Raw genomic sequence first — 14,940 nt, forward strand, 5'->3', positions numbered from 1 at the left:
TTGCTTTAGATAATTTATATAGTCTACAGTTTTCTAATTTTCACAGTAAGTATAGTCATTAAATAAACAAATTAAGGGCATAGTCAAAATACTGTACTTCAGATATATAAAAATAATGTTATGCACTGTAAATCGCGGAGTGTGTGTACAACCCTTGTACCGTTTATCAACGGGGCCAGGTATGAAGTGAGATGAATATTCGTAGCGAGGTTTTATGACCTGATGCTCTTTCTGACGTCAACCTCATCGGATGTTAATGAAATGAAGTGAATTATTATTATTACTGTAATAATAATAAAATTATTATTATTATGTTCGCCTCCGTAGCATAACGGTTAGTGTTATTAGCTACCGTCCTCGGGGGCCCGGGTTCGATTCCCGGTACTGTCAGACATTTAAGAATGACAGAAGGGCTAGTATGTGGTTGGAATGGTACATGCAGCTCACCTCCATTGGGAGTATGCCTGAAAAGAGCTGCACCAACTCGGGATGAGGACACGAGTTCGTCCGACTCGTTGGCGTACTGGCCTTCGGTTCAGAGGGTCATGGGTTCGACTTCCGACCGGGACGGAGATTTTAACCTTCATTGGTTAATTCCAGTGGCTCGTGGGCTGGGTGTTTGTGCTGTCCCCAACATCCCTGCGACTCACACACCACGGATAACACTATCCTCCACCACAGTAACACGCAGTTACCTACAAGTGACAGATGCCGCCCACCCTCATCGGAGGGTCTGCCTTACAAGGACTGCACTCGGCTAGAAATAGCCGCACGTAATAGCCACATGAAAAAAATTATTTATTTATTTATTTATTTATTTATTTATTTATTTATTTATTTATTTATTTATTTATTTATTTATTTATTTATTTATTTATTTATTTATTTATTTATTTATTTATTTATTTATTTATTTATTTATTTATTTATTTATTTATTTATTTATTTATTTATTTATTTTCCTTAAATTGTACATGTACAATTTGGGGGTGGTAGGTGGAGAAAGGGCCAGACCCACATATACTAAGTGCCCCTATCTCCACATGTACCTTTACATAAACTCTACTGAATATTTACATATATGTAGACAATTTTAAATTTCCATTATTACACTCCAAACACTGTACTCTTAGAATAATAATTGTCTTTATTCATTTTATACATATTACAGTAAGACGACCACTCATTCCCTTGTATACAGACTCATTCATGAACGGCGTGTTATATGATAATAGAAAGGGATGGGGTGGAACCCGGTGACGGCATATATACTACTCCTGTCGACTAGCACCAAGGAAACTGCTGAAGTCTTAATGTCTCCTTTCGACGGACAACAGCAGCGTCATATACCCTCACTCCATGCGAACACTGCGGATAGGTTTGGAATTGAATCTAGGCTTTTGGCACGCAATTAGAAATTGTATACCACAATCTCTCCTGCCGGCCAATATTCCGATGGTAAAATATTTTTGTACCAACCGGACTCGAACCAGCTAATTACAGTGTCAAACCATTATAGACTTGACGCCTTAACACTCATGGCCTCCAGACGTGCTGCACTGCAAATCGCGGAGTATTTTGCACAATTTGTTGTAGTGGCTAATTTCTTGACATGAATATGAAAAGGATAAACGTTAGTAAATAAAGCTACAGTGAGTCTCTTTCATCGGTTGGCCGGTAAGCGCACCCAGCTTATCTGTCTCCCTTTGACTCATCACTTCCCGTAACAGAGCGCAGCGACAGCACGTTAATGCCCGCGCTTCGCAGTTCAGGTCCGTGCTTAGAACGTGTCGCTCCAACTGATCTCGAGTTGTGAAGTGTTACTACGGGGTATAATTCTCATAATGCCTCCACATGTGTACACGGTAGAGGAAAGGGTAATTATGTACGATAATTATGTGAGAACAGAGTCTTTCAGGCAAGTTGTCAGGCGATATGTAACACAATTTCAAGTGTACGCCCTGCACAGAGAGACCGTGCGGAAACTCGCAAACAAATTGAGAGGAACTGGTTCTTTACTCGATAAAAGCGAAGTGTAAAAAAACATGTACTTAACGAGGAAAAAGTAAATGAAATCGCAGAAAGATTAGAATATACGCCTTCAAAGTCCCCAAGACGACTTGGAAAAGAAGCCGGGGTTTCGAAGAGCTCAGTATGGCGGGCCAAGACCAACTACAATATTAGTTGGTCTTGGGTGGGCTACGTAAATGTTAAATTAAGGTACGTACTTTCTTAATTACTAATTTTCTTAATTCTTATTTTATTAGTTCTTAGTATATTTTCTTAATTTTAATTGTTATATCACCGGCTCCGTAGTGTAGGGGTAGCGTGCCTGCCTCTCGCCCGGAGACCCCGAGTTCGATTCCCGGCCAGGTCAGGGACTTTTCTCCCAACCTGAGGGCTGGTTCGAGGTCCACTCAGCCTATGTGATTAGAATTGAGGAGTTATCTGACGGTGAGATGGCAGCCCATGTCTCGAAAGCCCAGAATAACGGCCGAGAGGATGCGACGTGCTGACCACACGGCCCCTCGTAATCTGCAGGCCTTCGGGCTGAGCAGCGGTCGCTGGCGAGGTCAAAGCCCTTTCAAGGGCGTTAAATGCCGTGAGGTTTTTTTGGTTAACTGTTATATCATGTCATGCACGGATAAGTGTCGCTACGCCACGGAGCGGGGAGTGATGAGTCAACGGGAGGTAGATAAGCTGAGCGCACTTGCCGGCCAACCGATGAGAGAAACTCGCTGTAGTATCGCTTATATGTACAAAAGTATTACATTCTTCGCATAATATGCAAAATATGCAATATTACTAAGAATATGTACAAATATATAAAATGAAAACCAAGTGTAATCATATTAGAACCACAATTCGTCGACAAGTTTCATTTTCAGTTTTCTATAAGTAAAGGAGTGGTATAATAAATTACATAAATAAGAGTTCGGGCCCTAATCATAACTCTTATCAATGGTTGGTGGATGACTTGGTAACCGCAGTAATTTAGTTGACCTTTATTCAGATCAAAGTTAAGCATATCGACCACACAATGAGTGGGCACCTGAGAACAACGAACCGTAAAAACTACTTTATGGCAGCCCTTTCTGCTAACAAGAGGCAATAAAAAGAAGAACGTGACACGAATGAGTAAATACCAACAATTACCATTATATTATTTGTTTCGAATCAGAGAAAGCACTATATGAATTTCACGTATTAACTGTGAAAGAGTAATAACAGTTTAATTTTACTGCAGTCAAACATGTGGAAAATCATCTGGTATTTCCTCATCTTCCATCAGGTAGGCTTTTGACAGATTTTTGTTCAACTTTAGAGCTCAAGAATAGTGTATCCTTAATATTTCAGTACTTTCGGGAGTACTTAAAATTAATTGCTCATCCTCGAAACGAGGTGATACTTCTCATTTTCAGTGAGCCGTTTATCCTGTCCTTCAGATGCAATCTAACGGCTAGAGGGCAGTTTCCAGTTTACAAAGAGCCATTTTTAATCCTGATCACATTTTTTTTTAATATCCTCCAATCCGCTAATAGACTGTTAAGAATTACCACCACAAAACGGGTAAACACCGATTCAGTACCCACCTCTCCTATAGAGCAGGTCATAAAAGTCTATAGTTTTTACCTTTCCGCACATATAGCTCATTAGAAACCCTGGCTGGTCAAGACGACTGTCCATTCATATGGCCTGCATATATTGGAGTGCCACGTGGTCAGCGCGAGGACGCCCTTATCTGTGTTCCTTGGCTTTCATAACCGGGTCTACTGCTTCTCATGTCAGACCGCTCCTCATTTGGTCTTATACCGGAGTGAGTGGCTCAGTAAATAGAACGCTGGCTTCCTGAACCCAAGTTGATAGGTTCAAACCCGGCTCAGTCTGGTGGTATGTTATTTGGAGGTACTCACGCGGCAGCCCTGTATCGGTAGATTTACTAGCACGTAAAAGAAATCCTGCAGGGAAAAAATTCCAACTATGCTGGCGTCTCCGAAAACCTTAAAAGTAGTTGTGGGATATAAAATTATTATTATTATTATTATTATTATTATTATTATTATTATTATTATTAAAGTTTCCTGAGACTTCGAGGCTCAGGCGGTCTATCACCGCTGGATTCCGTTGTTCAAATTCCGGTCAATCCATGTGAGATTTGTGCTGGACCAAGCGGAGGTGGGACAGGATTTTCTCCGGGTACTACGTTTTTCCCTGTCATCTTTTATTCCAGCAACACTCTCCAATATCATTTTTATTTCATCTGTCAGTCATTAATCATTGCCTCAGAGGAGTGCGACAGGCTTCGGCAGCCGGTACAACTCCTAACGACGTGCGCGTAGAGGCGCGCGGCTGTGAGCTTGCATCCGGGAGATAGTAGGTTCGAATCCCACTATCGGCAGCCCTGAAAATGGTTTTCCGTGGTTTCCCATTTTCACACCAGGCACGCCCGCTTCCTTCCAACTCCTAGCCTTTCCTTTCCCATCGTCGCCATAAGACCTATCTGTGTCGGTGCGACGTAAAGGCTTCATTCATTCCATTCCTGACCTGGTCAAGTGACTGGAAACAGGATGTGGATTTTCATTTTCATTCAGGTTTCCTGGGATTTCACTCGTGTTCAGTTGCATTAGGTCCAAGACTAGTTAACCACTATTGATCTTCTGTATGTCTTCATTTCTGGATCATTCAAATCTACTTTCCCCTTAATACCGCAGGTTTATAAAACAATGGGGATATAATTTTTAAGCTTTAGCTGGTGAAGTTCATCATAGTATCTGGTGGGGAATGTATACAAGTACTCTCGCACTGTTGGAATAACTCTATGGCAAATTTACATATATGAGAGCCAAATACCCGCAAATACCACCCATTGGTCACAAAATCTCCAGATCCAAAAGATTTAGAAATCTGAAATTAGGAACGTAGGTTCATCTTTTGACCTAGAGGTACACTAAGAAAGAATTTCTCAAAATTCAGTATCTGCCCTAAATTCAGGCACTTTGCCACAATAGGACAGACTAACATAGGCGAAAACGAATGTGTCGTATAAGGATGAGACCAAGCTCATTTTATGACGCGAGGAACAAATCTCGGACAAAACACGTTTCAAGGCCCTAACCAACCGTTTTTGAGATATTGGCATCACACTGCGCCACTCTACAGTTAAGAGTACTGGAGAGCCGATTTTGACAGACTTATGAACGAAGCCATTACAATTTTCGCTTGGGCTGATTGCGTAAGACATGCAGAAAGATTGCAAGAAAAAGAAGATATTCTGTGAGAGAATTTCACGGTGCTCACTGTCATTTACAGCAATACGATCAGTTCCGCGTTCTATCACACAGCTTTATACTGTTCAGTGAGCTGCACGTCTTCATTTTTATTTGTTTGTATTTATTTTCTATCCTTAATGCATCCCACCTTTTCAGACTCATTTTGGTTACAACGCTGCTGTTGTTCTAGCAGGCCGTGCACGCCCAAGTCACTTGGTACGGATACATGAGCTAGTCTCTCTCATATAATTTTCCAGAGGCAGGTACTTTTAAACTTTTTCTCTGATCTTCTTTTTGGTGTTCTCAGGGGCTGGAATTACAATGTCGATCAGATTTGTGGCCTTTGACACCTTGTCTGTCAATACAATATCAGGTTGATTGTGATTCGTTCTGGCAGTTCGTATTTTAAGCTCACCGAAAAAAAAAAAAAAGAAATAGTTACCCTAGTGCGCACGCACAGATGGATCGTTAAGCCTGTACAGATGCCGCAGAAAACGAGTCGCGTGCTGAACCGCAGGCGCACTGCCTCTACGTGAGCATAAAGTAGTAGTGATCAGTAAGACATTGATGTTTCAAGCGGACAGTGTACGTCACCATGGGTAGGCTGTGACAGAGTGGCAAAAAAAAAAAAGGGATAATCGTGTTTGGCCGTACCCATTGTCATACAGTGCGTGAAGTTGCTGGATTTGTTAGTGTTTCACAGCGGACTGTTTAACATGTCCACAAGCAATGATGTACTACATGTGGCCACGAAACACGACGTCAGAATTGTGGATGGAAAAAGATTCTGATCGACACGCGTTTCATGGCTTGTCAATCGAAATCGCTTCACAACCCGACAGGAATTGCTGCGGTCGGTGAATGAAGGTCCATTCCAACCTGTTAGCGCGAAAACATTGTGACGGGAACTGCATGCTATGAACATTTCGAGTCGATCACCTCGCAGGAAACCATTGTCCACACAGAAACATAAAGCTGCGCGTATTCAATGGGCTAGAAATCATCGAACGTGGGCATCAGCTGATTGGAGGAACGTAATGTGGTCTGATGAATCCTGTTTTTGCCTGTATTCCAATGACGCGCGTCGTTGAGTGCACCGAAGGCCAAATGAAGCAGGATCAGGTTCAAGCCAGAGGTGGATCTGTGATGTTTTGGGGGTGATTTTTCGTATCATGGATTGAACCCGCTCATTGCAGTGACCACTAACATGAACCAGCATGTCCATTTAAACATTATGTATGATCAAGTGTTGCCTTTCAGTCAACATCTGCATGATTAGTATACCCCGAATTTTCAAGATTACAACAGCAATGTTCATCGGGCTGGACGCATAAGTGACTGGTTTTATGAACACTCCCCTACCCTACTGCATCTCGTTTGGCCTGCAAATTCTCCTGACTTGAACCCAATTGAAAATCTGTGGGACATGTTGGAACAACGGGTAGCCGAAATCAGCATTCCCGCAATTTGGTGGAATTGCAGGATCAAATCCTAAACGAGTGTCCTTGGATGTGATGTACCTGCACAACTTTGTGGACTCACTTCCTAACCGAATCCAGGCGTTTGGCAAATCTAGAGGCGGAGTTACGCGGTATTAATTGGTGCTCGCCGGTGAGCTTAGCAGCACACTTCTGGTTATCGTACACAGGTTACGGATGGTATCTATAACAGGGTGTATGATCGGTGATAAGATCTTGATCCAAACAAATCTGATTACTATTATTATTATTTGGTCTTGTGAGGCTGAGTGGACCTCGATCCAGCTCTGAGTGGAGAATTAATATTCTTTGACGAGTCGGAAATCGAAACCAGGGACTCCATGTATGAAATTTAAGCTATTATACAAGATTAAGAGGTGGCCTTTACAGATTTAACATTAAGTCATTAGGAAAACGGAAGCCTGCAGCTAGACAGACAGAACAATGACGAGAAATGATAGCAAAACCTTGAACACACATTTCAATTAATTCGAGGTTCCACCTTCAGGTAATACAGGTAAGTGATTACATCCACAGTTCAATACATGCGGACGTCCCGAAGCACAAGATATGCCAACATACTCAGACAGTATATCAATAAGCTGTGTACTGTCCCTAAGCATCAATACACGCCCGTATTCCATCCCACGGGGGCCAAACATCTCCTTGCGGTACATCGACGAATGCCCATGATGCAATTGCTGACATAATTCTACAAGGCTTATTGGTATCCTTACCGAAAGGAGCTATGATTGATCGGAAGCTGTATTTTCCATTGTCGATTTGTTAACAGTAAGAAAATTGAAAAACTTTGTCCGCCAACACAATTTCAATATAAATAAACACGAAACTTAAATCACAAGCGCTAATAAACACAGATTGACGTATTTCATCCCAGTAAGTGGACTTTTTCGGATTCCGAAAACAACATCAGTTAAAAATAAATCATCCTTGGGAATATGTTTACGAAATATAAATTCGTCACAGAGCCGAAAGGGAAAGTTGAATATTTGCAAGTAAAAATTAGTCACAAGGCAAAAAAGTTGAAAAATATTTGCAAATACGAGTGCAGGGGGTCTGCTGTCCGTACCTTTGCTTCCTTTGCCATGTATTGAGATATTGTTTCGATCTACGTCAACTCAAGACGAAACTAATGGCTTTTACTAGGTGTATGCATAAGTCTTTACCGGTTTCATTAAGAGATGGCGCCAGCGAATGAATTTGACACATACGTCAGTTTGTTCGCCTGACATTAACCTACCACCGGGCGAGTTGGCCTGCGGTTAGGAGCGCGCGGCTGTGAGCTTGCATCCGGAAGATATTGGGTTCGAATACCACTGTCGGCAGCCCTGAAGATGGTTTTCTGTGGTTTCCCATTTTCAACACCAGGCAAATGCTGGGGCTGTACCTTAATCAAGGTCACTACCGCTTCCTTCCAACTCCTAGGCCTTTCCTATTCCATCGTCGCCATAAGACCTATCGGTGCGACGTAAAGCCACCAGCAAAAAGAAATTAACACACACAAGTTGAGTCCGCCAAACACTAGTGTGTGTGTTGTATCGTTCAGTGATCATATAGAAGTTTGTGCCTGAAAAAGAACATTTGCGGCACGCATGCTTATCTTACATACATACATGCATTATCATTATAGACTGTTATGCCTTTCAGCGTTCAGTCTGCAAGCCTCTGAGAATTTACTAAACGTCGCCACAATCCTCGATTTGCAACTAGTGTTGTGGCCTCATTTAGTTCTATACCTCTTATCTTTAAATCGTTAGAAACAGAGTCTAACCATCGTCGTCTTGGTCTCCCTCTACTTCTCTTACCCTCCATAACAGAGTCCATTATTCTCCTAGGTAACCTATCCTCCTCCATTCGCCTCACATGACCCCACCACCGAAGCCGGTTTATGCGTACAGCTTCATCCATCAAGTTCATTCCTAAATTAGCCTTTATCTCCTCATTCCGAGTTCCCTTCTGCCATTGTTCCTACCTGTTTGTACCAGCAATCATTCTTGCTACTTTCATGTCTGTTACTTCTAACTTATGAATAAGATATCCTGAGTCCACCCAGCTTTCGCTCCCATAAAGCAAAGTTGGTCTGAAAACAGACCGATGTAAAGATAGTTTCGTTTGGGAGCTGACTTCCTTCTTACAGAATACTGCTGATCGCAACTGCGAGCTCACTGCATTAGCTTTACTACACCTTGATTCAACCTCTCTTACTATATTACCATCCTGGGAGAACACACAACCTAAATACTTGAAATTATCGACCTATTATAGCTTAGTATCACCAATCTTATCTTATTTAATCAAAATAAACAGGCTGTGGAAAGTCATCGTTTGCTGGTATGATTATATGGTGAACACGCTCCATCGATTAGAACATGTGACACATGGTTTCAAAAATTTAAACGTGGTGATTTGTGTCTGGTGGGACCAGAGCGGTGTTGTGTATTATGAACCTTTGAAGCCCGGCGAAACCGTTAAGTCACAACGCTATCGAAAGACGACCGGAATGGGCCAGAAGACATGGCAAAGTGATTTTGTTACACGACAATGCGCCGTCTCACACAGCAAAACCAGTGAAAGACACCTTGAAATCGCTTGGATGGGACATTCTTCCGCACCCGCCGAACTACCCCGACCTGGCGCCATCTAACTATCACCTCTTCGAATTAATGGGGTACGCCCTCGCAGAGCAGCACTTCAGCAATTTTGAGGAAGTTGGAAAATGGCTTGATGAATGGTTTGCCGCAAAAGACAAGCAGTTTCTCTGGCATGGTATTCATAACTTACCTGAAAGATGGGTAAAGTGTGCAGAAGCCGGTGACCAATATTTTGAATTTTTAAAAAAAATGAATTTCCTTTGACAATTACGTGTTTTCTTTATCACAAAACCCGGTAAAAACTTATTCATATGTAACGGTTTGTTTGTTTGTTCGTTCGTTCCAGCATTCTGGAAAAATGACTGATTATATTTCAACCAAATGTAGCAGTCCAAGAATAGTCTTTTTGTGATTTTTCAAACGTTCAATTTACAGGAGATCTACAGGAAGACCAAAACAGTTATTGATGATTTAATGTTTTCTTATACTCGCTATTGATTCTCCGTAATATCTATGGAATCTATTTAACGCGTCTGTACCTTTTAAGAGGATTTTCCCAGTACATGTTTTCGCTTACTCTTGAAATAACAACGTTAAGAAGGCTTTTGTTTTGCTGTGTGTGACTGGCTCCCTCGCAGCTCAGCAATGAGTGTGCTGTTTGGAAACACTAAAGTCTACTATAATTGCTCACGTGCCACCGAGATAGACACATGACACCACGTTTGTCATCATTAGGACCAGGAATTTAATGGAGTAATAGGTGAGAATGCAAACGAGTATCGAGTATCCTCTTGCTATTGTAAAGTTGAGTTGAAAGAGTTGGAAAAACAGTAGGATATGTAACAGATCGTACCCGAAATATCTATTCAGATCTCATAGAAAAAGTCATCGTATGAACAAGAGGATACTTAAAACTCAGCTACATTTTAAAACTATTATATTCTAGTATGAAATCCTCACCCTAGTTAGTTAGTCAGTTAGTTAGATATCAGTCGTATAGCAAAGACACAACTCTATTATACTGTACAGGTACAGAATTAAAACTACGGAAATTCACAGACAACGAAAAATAAATCGACGTTAATAAAGTAAACTATTTACAACAAAGTAAACCCGTAACAAAGCCACCAATCATAATTTCATGTCTAGAGATCAAAGTCAGTTCAATGTAGATGATTCAGCATTACTTTAGGTCCCTAATACTTTCTCAAGGAGCATTCTTGGTCTTTGTCATCTACAGTCTGCTCACTTATCCCGCAGGTAAATTCTGGAGAATTACAGTCCCCACTTGTATAAGTGGTATAACGTATTCCATTCAACGTCGTTCATCCTTTTCTCTTTAACCCATATCCAGGTACAATTTTTGTTGGATTTTGAACGGTATGATGCTTTATGGGCACAGCTTTCAATTTCAGTTGCCAATCTTCCTTCGCATTGAAATTATCGCTCCTACGATTAAACCGGATTGGGTTCTGAAATTTGAGTCGATTCTGGAGAGGATCATTTACAACCTCAGGGATTTTGTGAGTAGGTAGGATGGTGTAATTTCATTCCTTCAATTACAGATGCTTTGTATTGCCTTTCTTGTGGTGGCGGGAATATTGCTGATGGTGAAAAGACAGCGGATAGACGTTGATTTTAGAGTTTCGGTTATTATCCTTATTGATACATTCAACCAGCGAAGAATTAGATATAATTGTAACCCTGAATACCTTGGTAGTACATAGATCGGTCCATGACTTACAGAAGTCATCTGAAAAATAAACAATCAGAAACAAAAGCTTGCGACAAGAACAATAATAATAATGTTATTTGTTTTTACGTCCCACTAACTACAACACTTTTACGGTTTTCGGAGACGCCTAGGTGCCGGAATTTAGTCCCGCAGGAGTTCTTTTTACGTGCCAGTAAATCTACCGACACGAGGCTGACGTATTTGAGCACCTTAAAATACCACCTGACTGAGCCAGTATCGAACCTGCCAAGTTGGGGTCAGAAGGCCAGCGCCTTAACCGCCTGCGCCACTCAGCCCGGCGCAACAAGAACATAACTGGCCGTAGTCATTACTCGTGTGAACTCGTCAATAATAAAGTAATAACAATACACTGACTAGGAACTTAGCTTGAGTCATAAACTCAGCAGTCCGTGGATATCAGTTACCACTTCATTTCACTCCGCTAGATCTTACGTATTCCGCACTCATTCTGTTACAGATGTAACCATTATTGTTATTGGGCTGACCGACACTACTTTAACATTTACAACTAGATGTTTAATTGGTTTTCATAACTGTTCTGACGTGGTTTATTAGTATAGATATCCTTATGCTACGAGTAGCATAGATACTAATTATTTTGAACTCGTGAGATAAAGTAGCCGCCTCTGTGGTGTAGTGGTTAGCGTGATTAGCTGCCACCCCCGGAGGTCCGGGTTCGATTCCCGGCTCTGCCACGAAATTTGAAAAGTGGTACGAGGGCTGGAACGGGGTCCACTCAGCCTCGGGAGGGCAACTGAGTAGAGGTGGGTTCGATTCCCACCTCAGCCATCCTCGAAGTGGTTTTCCGTGGTTTCCCACTTCACCTCCAGGCGAATGCCGGGATGGTACCTAACTTAAGGCCACGGCCGCTTCCTTCCCTCATCCTTGCCTATCCCTTCCAATCGTCCCACCCCCCTACTAGGCCCCTGTTCACCATAGCAGGTGAGGCCGCCTGGGCGAGGTACTGGTCATACTCCCCAGTTGTATCCCCCGACCAAGAGTCTGAAGCTCCAGGACACTGCCCTTGAGGCGGTAGAGGTGGGATCCCTCGCTGAGTCCGAGGGAAAAGCCGAACCTGGAGGGTAAACAGATGATGATGATGATGATGAGATAAAGTACCCACCAGCCTTTTTAGGTGAAACCCTTTATTGGCACAAATGATCCCAAGGCAACATAACCGTTATTGACGGTTACAATATATAAAGCTTGATAGCAAGCTGGTGGAGCGCAGGCTTTCTGAGCCCCAGGTAGAGTGTTATATCCGGAATCAGTCCAATGGAATTTGACTGTGCTCGAATACACCAGCCTTGTGTCGTTAAAATTACCAGAACGTAAAAGAACTCCTGCGGGACACAATTCTCGGCACCTCTGCGGCTCTGCAATACCGTAATAGTAAATAGTGGAATATTTACCAGTAGATGAATTTTCATCTCTATGTTTTGAAATGAACGAAAACTTAGACTTCTGATATAAGAATTGCAATTCACAGCTTCTGATGTAACTGTCCCAGATGTGAAATCATTCGTCATTTCTGCGGAATAAACTCTGTTTCAGAAAGGAAGTCAAAAACATTATCTCTCCCTCTCTCTGAATTCATCTTACCTAAATCCTAAGATCATAAGTAAGGATTAGACAGGAAACCTTTCATCATATTCTGTAGAAACGATGCACGCAGGAGTTTGTTTAGTTACCTTACATGTTATCTCTTCCATTTTCAGATCGTCATCTATGCTATGGACCTGAAAGAAGAGGAGAAAAAAGAATTACTCGACGTTTGGAACAAGATTAAAACAAGCTCTCAAGCAATGGACGACATACTCGTAACGTAAGAGGACAAGCATATTTACCATAGCTTAATTTTCTTCAAGAAAATTATTTGTGTTTGCATGGATTTCCGATTCTTTATTTTCTTACATGGACCTATTGTAGGACCGAATAAACTCACGGTGATACTGAGTTTTATCTAGTTCCATTACTTTGTTCTGAAATGAGTAATCTCTCGGAAAGCCTATGTGGATAAATGGTTGAAACAAATGGAATATTAGGATTTCTTACACTCTCAAACACAATATAATATTACAAAGCTAGTTAATAAGAACACTGATAAAATGAAAATATATCAAAAACTGGCATGTTCTATACCATGAGTAGGGTCCTACAATTGTCAGTGGATCTTTAAAATAAAATGCCATATTATGAGTCTTCCATGTAACTATTTTGGTTAGGCTTTCTAATAAATTTAAGAAAGGTATGCTATTATAAATGTTATCCTCAAATAAAACTGATAATAAAAACTGTACTGAACGCTTTTACAATACCAACGGTAACGTGCACTGGGTTCACTTGGAACTTATTTTTTCTGTTTGTTCGTGGCGTCGACCTGTAGAGATCTTTTGCCCCTACTTGCACCATGTTATATGAACCTGCGTGTAATTGGAATGGAGGAAGTGTAGAGTGTTAAATATGAGGAAAGGAACGTTAAGGACGACACAAACACCCAGACCCCAGGTCAGGGATATTAATCATTTACAATTAAAAACCCCTGACCAGGCTGGAATCGAACCCGAGGCCGCCGAGTGACAGGCGGACGCATTGCCCCCCCCCCCACACACACACACACCGCGGGGCCGGACTCACTTGGGACTACAATCTCTTGGTTCCCAGGTCTTCTGAACTGTAGCTTCTTTGGAGAAGCGATTACACAACATTCTAGTATTATGTTAACAAAGATAAACTGTACCATACAGGGTGATTACCAATGATTTATCGGGCTTTGGATGAAAGTATTTCAAAAAGTATTGCTTACAAAATAGTGAATGACACATTGTATGAAAAATCACATTTTCAAGTTTCTTACTCACCATTACATGATGTTCTGTGTGTCCTCCATGTGTTACATCGCACACATCTATGTGGTAGTCAAGTTCGACCCATACATATTCGTCAGTGTTAACCAGCGCAGCAATAATACGATCCTGGAGTTCAGCGAATGTTGTCGGCAAAGGTGACACGTAAATAATGTCTTTCACTTATCCCCAATGAAACAAATTACAAACTGTATGGTCAGCAGACCTTGGGAGCCATCTGAAGAGTGCCAAATCGTCCGGAGTATATCGCCCAATCCACCAGTTTGGAAGTTCCTTGTTCAGATAGCGGCACACTTCTCTATGCTAATGAGGCGGGGCTCTGTCTTGCTGGCATATGAAGTTCGGGTTATCATCTATCAGTTTCGGAAGATATTTTGTCTTGACGTTGCTGAATACACCAGCCATTTTCGATATGTTGACAGCCACTGTAGTGCTACTGCATCAAATACCAGCCTGCGACTACCAAGGAAGGGTGCCCCACTGTTGTTACGCTCATTTTGAATCTATATAGTGTGCTGTATAGACACTCATATGCAAACCGTGCAAATACAGCTGCTATGCGCAAGAAACATGGAAGCTACGAGCTATTAAATATACACTTCGAGTACACATAGAGACAGAAATACTCGTGCAGATTAGTCCAAATACTGAATATTGTAGATGGGCGCGCAAATACATTCAGTAACGTTTAAATACCAGAAATAAAACACATTACGCACCCATGGCAGTTCAAGTGCAGTAGACATGAAGATCGATATCTTTCACAGTGAACACATAGAATGAAGGCAAGCTGAACAGTCGTCTGTGAAACATTCTTGTTCCAAACCATTCTCAAAACAGTATTCAGAAGGTGTCTGAAATGATCCTGAATGTTCATCATTGAAACCACATTTGAAAAAAGCAAAGCGGATCAATTTTTTGAATCTATTCGCCGAAGATTGGAAGTGCACAAACGAT

At 41.6% G+C, this 14,940-nt stretch overlaps 1 protein-coding gene across 1 annotated transcript in view; it reads left to right on the top strand.

Annotated features, from left to right (window-relative positions):
* The window catches only part of LOC136867273 (uncharacterized), a 102,778-nt gene that overhangs the window by 45,989 nt on the left and 41,849 nt on the right, over nucleotides 1–14,940 (top strand). The window contains exon 2 of the mRNA XM_067144421.2: nucleotides 12,835–12,941. Within this exon, the coding sequence (XP_067000522.2) occupies nucleotides 12,835–12,941 (107 nt within the window). The remainder of the gene's footprint in view (nucleotides 1–12,834; nucleotides 12,942–14,940) is intronic.

This window comes from Anabrus simplex, chromosome 3, assembly GCF_040414725.1.
Source record: "Anabrus simplex isolate iqAnaSimp1 chromosome 3, ASM4041472v1, whole genome shotgun sequence".
NCBI classification, from domain to species: domain Eukaryota; kingdom Metazoa; phylum Arthropoda; class Insecta; order Orthoptera; family Tettigoniidae; genus Anabrus; species Anabrus simplex.